General features: G+C 44.8%; 2 protein-coding genes across 2 annotated transcripts in view; both read right to left on the minus strand.

The window, feature by feature from the left end:
- SEC31B (SEC31 homolog B, COPII coat complex component) overlaps positions 1-4510 on the minus strand; it is a 28877-nt gene extending 24367 nt beyond the window's left edge. The window contains exons 1-3 of the mRNA XM_011378844.2: positions 4332-4510; positions 1740-1863; positions 1229-1352 (exon numbers count right to left, since the gene is read on the minus strand). Coding sequence (XP_011377146.1) covers positions 1229-1352; positions 1740-1818 — 203 coding nt within the window. The 5' untranslated portion in view covers positions 1819-1863; positions 4332-4510. The remainder of the gene's footprint in view (positions 1-1228; positions 1353-1739; positions 1864-4331) is intronic.
- Positions 4511-7056: 2546 nt separating this feature from the next.
- Positions 7057-11846, minus strand: NDUFB8 (NADH:ubiquinone oxidoreductase subunit B8). The gene is made up of 5 exons (XM_011378845.2): positions 11687-11846; positions 11309-11435; positions 9930-10029; positions 9353-9508; positions 7057-7239 (listed from the first exon to the last, which is right to left on the minus strand). The coding sequence occupies exons 1-5, from the start codon at positions 11769-11771 to the stop codon at positions 7147-7149; spliced, it is 561 nt and encodes a 186-aa protein (XP_011377147.2). The 5' UTR covers positions 11772-11846; the 3' UTR covers positions 7057-7146.
- Positions 11847-11859: the final 13 nt, after the last annotated feature.

Below are 11859 nucleotides of genomic sequence, written 5' to 3' on the forward strand. Positions count from 1 at the left end.
CACTGCCCCTTTTCTTATCTCCAAGAGTATAAACACTATTGAATTAGCTCACCCCTTTCAGGGGCCCTTTCTGAAATGCTAAGAATATCTCATCATTATTGGTAAACCCTCAAGTGCCTACTCTTCAAAAGGTGCAGGTACTAGAAATGCAAAGAGATGTAAAAAACTGCAAAATAAGAGTACTGTCATAAAGTAATATACGGCTCAAGAAAAAGACAACAATAACTAATCTTTCGTTATTAGATTAAACCATGAAAAGAAAGAAGAGGTACTTCTATAAAACAATCTTAACTAATCTCTCAGATGGACCCAAAAATGCACGAGAGAACATTCTAAACCAGTAATCTCTAAAGTGAGATAGGCAAGATAATTCTCTGGGCTGTAAGATTTACATTTTTAATTTTTAAAAAAGACATAAATTGAACTTTATTAATAAATGTAATAAATGTATATTATTTATGATGAATCTATAACTTGAGTATAGTTATTCACATTTTTCATGATGGTAAAAAGAATTTGGAGACCCTTGCTTCAGACTATAAGCCTCGTCTTTACAAAACCTATAAAAGAGCAGTCGAATAATAGAAAGAAGGTAGGCTTTGGAGTTAGGCTGAGACTTAAATCCTAGCTTCTCGGAGTTTTGGTTCCCTCCTATATGAAATGGGAATAATGGTATTTATTGCTTAGGCTCATTTTGAGGAATGAATGAGATATAAAGAGCTCCTAAGATAGTTCCTGGCATGTTTACATGTGCTCAGTGAATGTTAGTAAGTGAATGCCAGCCCTGTAAGCCTGCCAGAACCATGAAATCCATGAGTACCCAATCGGCCCCTGACGGCCGTGAGAAGAGGATCATTCATTCTCCTCTTGCTGGCAGAAAAGGGGGATATTGTGCAAGGTTCTTATCTTCGCAAGAGCCATGCGAGGAAAGAGTCAATACATCTTGGTTCAGAGAGATCAGATAGTCATGGGTCCAGGCTTATGTGAGGCAACTCTATCACATGATTCCATCTGCTGCTGCTGCTGCTGCTCACCAGAAGAGACAGGGTGCTTCTAAAATCCTTTTGCAAAATAAACCCAGAGTTAACTTTTCTCCAACGTGGTGAAGGGCTTTCTCCCCTCACTTGTCTCCTCATGAGCCCCGAGAGGCACACACTACTACAGGATCCCCACCAGGGTCTGTATCAGGATCTGCCCTGCATATCCATCAGCAATTCAGATATAGTACCTGCTTGAGGCAGAAAGGACTCCTTTGTGTTTCAAGTTCAAAGAGGGGTCCCTGAAATCAACCTCAAAGATTTCCAATGTGCCATTTGTGCTAAAGGAGGCATCTAGCTGCTGGGCAGATGTTCCTAGGCACAAGAAAAGTCAAGAAGAGGCAGCAAATGAGCAATAATATATGCATAGATTTGGGGTTAGGGTATACCCAGTCCTCTCCTGTTCCTCTCCTTAACCCTAACCATTTAGGGAGTGGAGAGGAGGAGGAACAGGAGAGGACTGGGTAATCCCTTCTTCAAATGGTAACTGCAAAGAAGCATGAGTTGCCTAGCCTTAAACTCTAGCCCAAGGCCTCCCCCAAGCAGCAAAAACACCTAATATCCCCTTGTTTATGCTGTGAGCCAGTCCCACCCTTCCATGATTCTAAAGCTTTCCCTGATTCTCAATAAAACATTCTGGATACTAAGTCTCCCCTCGATCTATGTACTTCCACTGTAATCTAGTCCACAGAATCGCCATACCTGTAGCCAGATACACAGGGTGCTGACTGGCTGGGCTCCACACTTGAACTGCTGGCCTCTCAAGTTCCTTCAGCTTCATGGTCTGCCCTGTAGGTGGCAGAAAACTGACATGCCCCTCAACTCACTGAAAATAGAAACAGCAAGCTTAAGGGCCAGATCCAGGGAGCACCCGTGGACACGAGATCTTGTTTCTCTCTCCCCATCACAGGATAGGGCATCTCAGGGCAACATAGGGTGACAAATACATGACCATCTGCAGAACTGTAAGGACAGTTCATTTATCCAGTTACTGAAATCCAATGCTTTAAATCCAAAAAGATACTCAACCACAAGGGATACCACAGACCCCATGGTTATAACCATCAAATCAGATAATCTTTAAGTGACCTTATCAATTCCTTTAGCTTTCAATATTATCAATAAGCTGATGACTCCCAAATTTATAGAACCATACAAATCTCCCCTCTGAGCTCTGAGTTCTTATATAGAACTGCTAATCAAATGTTTCCACTTAGATATAGCAAAGATACCTAAAAGTTAGTCTATCTAAAATGAAATTATTCTACATCTCCTCCCCGCAAATCTGTTCTTCCTCAAATTTTCATATCAATAAATGGTACCACTATTCACCCAACTACTCAACTGAGAAACCTGAAAATCACTCTTGTTCCTTCCTTCTCTTACTCCCTTTTCATCTATCATTAAGTCTTCCAGATTTTATATCCAAAATGTATCTGAATCTGTCTACTTTTCTCTACCACCACTGCCATTCTATTTGAAGATCCCATCATCTCTCACCTGGATTACTACAATAATCTTTCAATTGGTCATCTCCCTGCTACTTATACCCAATTCATTCTCTACACAGCAGCAGGAGTGAACTTTTAAAATCAAAAATAGATTTTTGACATTCTATGCTTAAAATCTCTCAATGGCTTCTATCATACTCAAAATTCAAACCCTTTATTATGGCCCTGCTCAAAGGCTCCAGTCTATAACTTCAAGTTCATCTCCTGCTACTTTCCCCTTTATTCACGGTGCTTCAGCTGCATTAGCCTTTTTGTATTTCCTGCTTTTCCCTAACTTACAGCTTTTATAAATTGTTTCTTATACTTGGAATACTCTTCCTTTCAATCTCTGTATGACTGATTCCTTATCACAGCTTTCTGGGCTCAGCTTCTCACCTCAAAAAGGTGAGCCACCTAATCAAAAACAGCCTCAATTTTTTTTCTTCATAGCGATTCATAATTACATGTTTATTTATATTTATATTGTTAGTCTCATACACAAAGTAAACACCATGAGAGCTAGCACCGTGTCTTTGTTCACCGTATTATAACTGGTGCCAGAACAATGTCTGGCACATAGTGCTTGATAACATTTGCTGAAAAAAATGCAGGCATCCCTTTTAACTCCGTAGTTTCCAACCCAATTCTAATGCATATTCAAGGTTTGCTAGCCCATATCCCAACGGGCTAGCAAAGTGGCAAAAAAAAAAAAAAGTTTTTTAAAAAGGAAGTAACATTGAACTTGAGAGAGGAAACTTGGAACCCACTAAGACCTGCCTGAGCAAGCTACAGGCAGGTTACTTTCAACCTACGAAAACAGGAGATAAGTATTAACCTGTAATGTACTTTCCAGCTTGAAGAAAGCTTAAGACTGTCAATTTAGGCAAGATTTCCAGGAGAGCCTCTAAACACTGGAGGCTCCATAAGGTGCCTTCTGACAGTATTATACTACGTATCACAGTTACCAGTGCCACCTGCTGGTCAAAGCCATTTTCACGTTTCTGGGGGAAAATGCCTTAAAATTAGGAGTTGAGATTAGCACTGTGCACTTCCATGCCTATCTCATTTAATTTTCACAATGGTTCTATCCGGTAAATACTATTATCATCGTCATTTTAAAAGAAGAAAACTGGCTAGGTCAAGATGCGAGCCCCTATCGGCCTCCAGAGCCTAGGGCTTTTAAGCATTACGCTAGTCTAAACTAGACTCCATAAAGCATTTAAATCCGAACAGTCTAGCCTCTGGGAAGATGGGCTTTTAATCTACTTTGTTCAGAGACTACTGTTCATACCAAAAGCCCCAGCTTGGGGTCCGAATGGGCAGAAGCCGGGTTGTTGAAGGTAGGAGAGCAATGACCATTGAAGAGCTGGCTGAACAGACTCTTGCAGTGATGGAAGGCACCAGTTACCCTTAGCACTCCGGTCCCTGTGGGCAGAGGTCAGCAGAGCTTCTCTCCGGCTTTCCCCAGAGCGCGGCGCACAAGGGTCAGTCATGACAAGCCTTCTCGCTCTGGCAGGGAGCACATACTTGGAGCGAGCTACCAGGAGAGGGCATGTCAGGGCCCAGGGTGGACGGTAAGGCACGATGGCAGCGCTGAAGAGGGAGCCGGGCGCGGCAGGGAGAGTAGAGCCGGGTACAATTCGAGGGCGGGCGCAATGTGGACCCCGAGCCGGAGCCTGGGGCGGGCCGGGGTCTCCGGCGGAGGGCGAGCTCCCCGCGGCGCTCTCCCAAGGAAGGAGCTGCGTTCCGGCTCCCCAGCACGATCTCCGCTATCAGGGGCCCCAGACAGGCAGGGAAAACCAACCTGCCGGGAGAGCCCAGGCCAGGCCAGGGGTCAGGCGCAGCGAGCTAGGGCCAGTCTTCACAAAGGGCTTCTGGGCATAGCTGGGTGCTGTGGACGGCGGCTGTGCAGGGCCAAAAGTAGTCCTGACCCGCAGGGCATCGCCGCCCACGCGTGCCCCGAAGCGCAGAGCGGAGGACCCAGCCCACCCACGGAGAGGATATAATAGGGTTATATTTAATGGGTCTCCCTCACCTGCCCAGTGATTGCGCAGTTCTGCCACAGCCGGTCAGATCCTGCCACCAGTAAATTCTGGTTTATTCAATTTGAGCTAGGCTCCGGGGGCAGCCTCTGAAAAGGGAAAATACTAATTCATTATCTACTTATTGAAGCGGAGAAAACCCAGCCCCAGCTCCAGGAGCTCTCAATAGAACCCTAATTGAAAAGGTAAAAAGCAATCGAGGCCATTAATAGCGGTGAGTGTCACACTGCAGCCCAGCAAGTGGTGCCCAAAACTATTGGTTGAACTAATTAAGGGCTATAGGTGTGCGGATGGTGAGGTACCAGGGGCTTCCTGGAAAGTTTTGGGTACATGAGACTGGTGTTATATCTTGGAGCTGCAAGATAGCTGATGTCCCAGCAAGAGGAAGGGCCCAAACCGGCTTATAGCCACCTTGTCACTTCTCATAACCATGAATGAAAAGAGGCTATGGATAGGGCTTGATACAGATTGTGGAATACCAATTCAACTCGGAGGTAATTGGGAGTTACTAAAAATTATGGGTAGGGATGCAATAAAATGGTGCATTTTGATACTAGCTCTATGGCTCCCCTTAGAGAGAAGCTGGAGGCAAGGACTCAGATTAGGAGACTAATAGAACAATCCAGGTACCAGGTGACAAAAGCCTGGATTAATATAGTGGCAATGTTTGCAAAGTAAAACTGGACAGGTTTTTGTGACTGATAGAGGAGTTGGAGGGAATGTTAAAGATCATATATATTTATGTCAAGAGAATTATGGCATTTCCAAATAAAAATGGCCTGTAGGCAGCTGAAGATCTTAGACTAAAGTTATTTGATTCAACTTTCATATAATGCATCAATTCTACCATATTCCTGATATTTTCCAAAGATGGTGAGCTGTTACCTTATGACGGCGTCCCAAGTCACTGTGACAATTCCTTTCACTTAGACTTGGGAGTTTCCAAGTATCAACAGAAGACAATTTAGGGCATTGTCTGTGCCTCCCCACTCTACTAAGTATTTCTTGAACTTCTTAGCACAAGTGGATGAGACCTGAGGGAAAGTCAACAGGGTTGAAAACTGAACCTTTGGCAACACCTCAAATAAGAGAATAAGGCAAAAGTGTCACCGATGGAGTGATAGCTCTGAAAGAAATTTGAACCAAAGGCATAAGGTCACTTTCAAGCAGGACATTTTTTTTAAGTGCACTCTTCTCTCAATTCACACATCTCACGAAATTCTTTTCGCCTTATAACTGCCAATCTCTTCTTCTAGGTAACTATTTGAAGGCAACTATTTTATATTGTTCAACTTTATATCCCTAGGGCCTTTCAGTGTCTGATATATATGAGGCACACAGATGTTTGTTAAATGATAACCAAATGCCCTAAAGGACAGAGAATGAAGACATATAAAAAGCTAGTGGAGATTTTCAGCGAGGCATTTCAGAAGTACCCACTCCCTGATCTCCTAAGTCTTTCACTGCCTGGACAACCACTACAGGATCCCTTATCTCAGGGATCCCCGACCCCCAGGCTATGGACCGGTACCAGTCCATGGCCTGTCAGGAACTGGGCTACATAGCAGGAAGTGAGCGGTGGGCAAGCAAGCGAAACATCATTTGTATTTTCAGCTGCTCCCCAGCGCTAGCATCACTGCCTCAGCTCTACCTCAGATCATCAGGCATTAGATTCTCATAGGAAGCACTGGTCCCTAGTACCAGAAAGGTTGGGAAATGCTGCCTTATCTAACTTGAACAGACTTGCTTCTATAGATCATATTGAATGTATGCTTTATGGGTCAGGTTTTCAGGAAATATTGATTGTAATTTAAGAAAATGTCCCCAAAGGGAAGAAGAGAATATAAGTTGGTTCACTTAAAAACAAATGCATTGAGATAGGATCCTCGAATATATGAATTTCTTCTAAGGCTGTTATAGGAGCTCAGATGAATCATTAAGGTAACATAAGCCATGCATAGGTTGAATAATAACTGAATGAACTGTCCTCTAATTCATAAATATAGGTTATGTTGGCTTATAAGAAGCTAGGATTCAGAAGTTGCTTTGAAATAATACATATTCTTATGAGAGAAATAGGATGAGGCAGTCACAGCCCTAGGCCAGTCCAAAATACACTTGAAACATGTTAGAGTACAATTTTTTCCCAATTTTTTTCAAGTTTTTTTTAAAGTTAATTATTATTAAAGCTTTTTCTGGGAAATAAATCTCGTTCCAACTTGGGAAGTCAGGAACAGCTTCCACCTTCCTCAACCCTGTAAGTGGGAAAAGGAGCTAAACTCACCCACCTGCTGCACAAACGGAACCCTTAACTCCCTTCGTAGCCCCAGCAAACTAACAAATTAACATCTTCCTGGGCTTAACTTCCCCCACCCTCCCATACTTCCAATCTAGAGTGGGGTGGGGCTTACAGACAGCAGGCACAGAAAAGAGAAAAGAATGAGGTTCCTCTTGGCAGTGGCTATTCCCAGGGAAATGAGACACAGACACCACAGCACTAGGTTTTATTAGGGATTTCATTAATGTTAAATCTGTAGGAGTGAGAGAGTCAGTCGGGAGCACAAAGCCCATGAAGCCTCAGATTTCATAGTGAACCACTGGCTCAGGTTCTTTGGTGGGATCGCCGCCTCGTTCCAGGTACAGATTATTATAAGGGTACTGCTTTGGCCCCTAAGGAAAAAACACAGGTCAGCAACAACATACATCCAGCCAATACCTAGCTAGCCCCTCGCCCCCAAGTTAAAAGTCACGCATAGTAAATGGGTATGCAGTAGCCTCTGGTCAGACTCAGCTGGGCTGGAATAGCAGGAAGAGCACTCCTTTTCCCAGATCAGCCAGCCCAAGGCTGAGAGAAAGCCTAGATTGTAAGAGAAGTGGTGCCTACACTGTGTGTGTGTGTGTGTGTGTGTGTGTGTGTGTGTGTGTGTGTGTGTGTGAGAGAGAGAGAGAGAGAGACAGAGAGAGAGAGAGAGAGACAGAGAGAGAGAGAGAGAGACAGAGAGACAGAGAGACAGAGACAGACACACGTAGGGAGGGAAAGGGGGAGAGGGAGGGAGGGAAAGGGGGAGAGGGAGAGAGCGAGCGTGCGCATGCATGAGGAAGAGCTTTCTAAATGAGACGATGCATCCATCCATCCCACTCTCTCTCGGGGTCGAGACAGACTCAATCTCCTTTAAGTCACTCAGCCTCTAATGGTTCCACCACTAAAGTGGCCTAGCAAATGAGGCGTGCAGGAGCAGCAGTGGGGGAAAGCACAGAGGAGACACGGCTGGGACGTGCTTTAGGGGCTGCTGGCTTTACCAACAAACAGCTGTCAGAGAACACAGCTCAAGGGGAGGAGAAAAGGGTGATGTGCTTACAGAACTGAAAAATGGAAGAGCCACACTGTGTTTCTTGCTCTCCTGAAGTGAAGTTAGTGCTCACACCAGCCTTCCATGCACTCTCCAGCCTGGGGCCCCTGGGGCTTGCAGGAAGGCTCGTGTCAGTGCACACAGACATACCAGCTACCATCAGGACATTGATTATCTCTGCAGAGGTAGCACTGAGCAGCCAACTGCAAACACAGCAGCCTCCCTGCTTTCAGTTCCTTTCTTTACAATCTATCCTGTAGACTACTCCTAGATTAATCTTTCTAAAAACCTAGCTTTCATTATGCCGTTCTTCAGTTCAAAAATCCAGCATGGCTCCCAGCTCCCTATAGGCAGACTAAGTCATCACTGTATCCCCAAACCTTAGCATGGTCTGTACCTGGTACATGTAGGGGCTTCATAAATATTCGTTGAATTAATTCATTACTATACCACTAAGTCCAAATTCATCAGCCATTGAGTAAAAGCTGCCCAACCTAACCGATCAATGCACCTCACAATAATTTTTAATACAGCAATCCACATCTGATTTTCCAGGACATCAGAATTCCCTGGGAATTTGTTAAATATTTACTCTAGAACACCACTGTGGAGCTATTGAATTAGGCTATACAGGAAGTGGAGCCCAAGAATCTAAATCTTTAGCAGCTCTCCAGGTAACTAGTTATCTAGGATCTCCTTTATATGCTTGTTCCGCTCCAGCTAACTCTTCTTTTCCTTCCTTCATTGTTTTCTCTTGCCCTAAATGTTCTCTCCAACTTCTCCCCGCTATCCAGAGTTTATATATATTTTTAGCATCTAGCATAACCCTTCTTCTTAACACTTCATATCCCTTAGCACATACATTCACCACACACATAAATACACAAAAAACTGTGCCAAATTCCTATATATCTATTCAAATGTTGCTCATCATGTCATTTATCTAAATTTTCTTATCTAAATTCAATTTCCTTAGAGCCAGATAGTATTTTTTCTGACATTTACATCCTCCAAAATGTAATTGTCTATATTTACTGTAGTAAACACTTAATTGCTTTCAGTACCCAACAGAAAGCACACTTCACTCCTCCAAAAAGGATAAGGCTCTAGGTTCCATAACTCTACCTTGAAAGATCACTTGATGAAATATAGTTGGTAAGTACAGTCCCCTAATGGCAACTCTGAGAGACTAGCTGGCTTCCGTGTTCTCATCCCTCCCCGAGTCCTAAACTGTTTTTTCTCACTCAGACTGATCCAAGATGTAGGCATGGAGCAGTGCCCTGGTTCTTGTGTCAGGCCAATGTGTAAGGCCCTCTATAGGCCTTACCAGAAGCCAAGCTTGGTATTGGCTGGATCTCTAATCCAGAGACTTCATTTCCCCAGGAGATGGGGCTAAGTAAATGCACCTAAGGGAGCACTTCTCAGATACTCACCACAGGCTGGTAGGAGGGGTAAGCCTCCCCGACCCAAAACATGAACAGCATGAAGGCCACGAAGCCGAAGAGGTGCTTACACATGAGATTCCATGAAACAGGTGTGGGGGAGGTGTCTACACGGTTCCTGATATACATGTCTAGGTCCCAATGAATCTGAAGCAGAAAGGCAGATAACTGTCACATACAGTTCTTCCTGCAAAAGGCAGGCAATCCAGAGTGATCAGAGCCTGATAGAAGGCTTGAGAAAGGCATTCTACTGCCCTGGGCAACATTCTGAGGGCCAAGCTTGAGATACTCTGGCCCAAGGACTAGATGCTAGCTTATGTCTAGGTTCTGCTGACCAGAGATAGCTCAATCATGGACATTTACAACATTCACAATACAGAACTTGTTTATTCTCAGAAGTCTCATTTCACATGCCACATATGGAACTTCAGATCTCAGATCACTGGATTCTTCTTTCAGCAGAAAACCTTAGTGTTACTTGGATAGAGAGGTGCTATTTAAGCTAAAGAATTCCCACAAAGACATTAGCAAGAAGGAAGGAAGGTTAAATGGGATATGGTTCTCTCACCGGTTCACCCCAGTTCAATCTCAGATCTGGATGGTCCCAGTCATACCATGGATCCCTCTCATGCTGTGAGCGGGCTGGGAGCTTCGGATAGTCGCCGTACCTGAGAGACAGCAAGAACTTCTAAAAGGGGCTCTGAGTGTCATTCAGACAATTCAGAACCTCCACATCTCAAAGATAAGAAACCAAATGACAAAGATAACTGCCTCACCTAAGGATAGAGGAACTGACTTTCAAATCAAGGTCTCAATTTGTAGTCACTAAGCATAGAACTAACCACAGAAATCCAAATTGTAATTAAAAGTTCATGTCAAACTCTGAAACATAACACATATAAGCTTTTACCTTTTTTTCCAAAAAGAAACAAAAGTCACTGTGTCACAGTGTGAATGTTAGAAGGGAATTTAGCTACCAATCACACTGATTCCCTCGTTGGACAGAAAATGAAACTGAAGCTTAGTATCTGAACCCAAGGTCACTAGCTAACTGGAATACAAACAAAAAGGGTACAGATTAGAAAAGTATTCTTTTCATAGCATGTGTTCCTCAACCACCGAGTTGGCCTACATCTCCGTGTGTCAAACCTCATGGAACTTCTTGCTAAGCTGGGTCTTCCCCAACAAATCCAGGTTCAACTTATACAGACTGCTCCTGAGGTTGCTCTGTTCCACAACACAATAAAAGACAGGAAAGGATTACAACTAGACGCATGTCACAGAAACTGATTGGAAAATGAGACAAATAGGAGCTGCTGAAACTACAATTGAAAGAGTGATGTTAGGACAGAAAATGAGGGTGATGGTAATCACTTCAGATAGTTAACCACAGAGATGCTACGTGGCTGGGGTGGGAGGTGCATAACATCAATTGGAGTAAAGGAGCTGGCTGTTTAATCTGCTTTACAATTGCTATGATTTCTACAGCCTCAACAGTAAAGACGTTTTTAAAAAAAAAAAAAAAAAAAGACACAAATATAGAGTACTCCATCTACAAATAGGGTTCTCATGACAGGAGTCCCGCTCCAGCCTGGTCACATGCCTGGATGACAGCACCTGAGCCCAGCAGATGCTCAATCCAAATGAAACCTTGCACTCTGGATGGAGCCAAGGAAGGTTCCTGCGATTCCGGGGTCCTCGAGGGAACTATTAAAACCTCGCTTCCTCATTTGAGGAAACAGCTTGAGCCAAGGAGAAAATTGAAGTACTCTCTGCTGCAGCTGCTCACCCATCCTCTCCCCCCTCCCTCCACCGAGAAAAGCACCCACACTATTGACTATGAGGGGTCACGGGAAGGTTCGGGGTAAAAGATTCAGAATCAAGCCAGCTAACCCAGCCGCTTTCTCCCATCACTGCCCAGGTGTGAGCCAACCCGCTGTATCTCACCCCATGCCATCATCCGGGTACGGCTCGTAGTCTTCCACCCGCATATTATATTTCTTGGCGGCGGCAGCCCATTCTTCTGGGGTCTTAGGATAGGGCCCCGGGAGCATGTCCTTGGTAATGTGGGAGGCTAGAGGGCAAATACGACAGGTCAGAAGGGACCCTGTTTCTCTTGCAGCCCCGAAGGTATCAAGCTGCAGTGCCTGCGAAGGCCGGAGGACCCAGCAAGATCCTCCACACGCTTTTCTGGACATACCATCTCCACCTCCGCCCCCAGCCCGGGCACGGCCGCCGCAGTATCCACGATACCCATCCTCTTCCCGACGCACCAACCCTCAGGCATTCCCTTCCTACACTGAGGCCTCGCCCGTTCTCACGGACCTGTTCGTGCACCCAGCGGCACCATGTTCCGGGATGCCCTTTGCAGCCATCGGACTCCCAGGACCCTAGCCCTGGCCGCCGCCATCTTCACCTTCTTCCCGTTTCGCCCCGCACATGCGCAAAGGCCTGCCACGGCGGCTGAGCCGGGCCAAACGCGTCGGAGAAGGCAGGTC

This window comes from Pteropus vampyrus, unplaced genomic scaffold (assembly GCF_000151845.1).
Source record: "Pteropus vampyrus isolate Shadow unplaced genomic scaffold, Pvam_2.0 Scaffold348, whole genome shotgun sequence".
Lineage (NCBI taxonomy): Eukaryota > Metazoa > Chordata > Mammalia > Chiroptera > Pteropodidae > Pteropus > Pteropus vampyrus.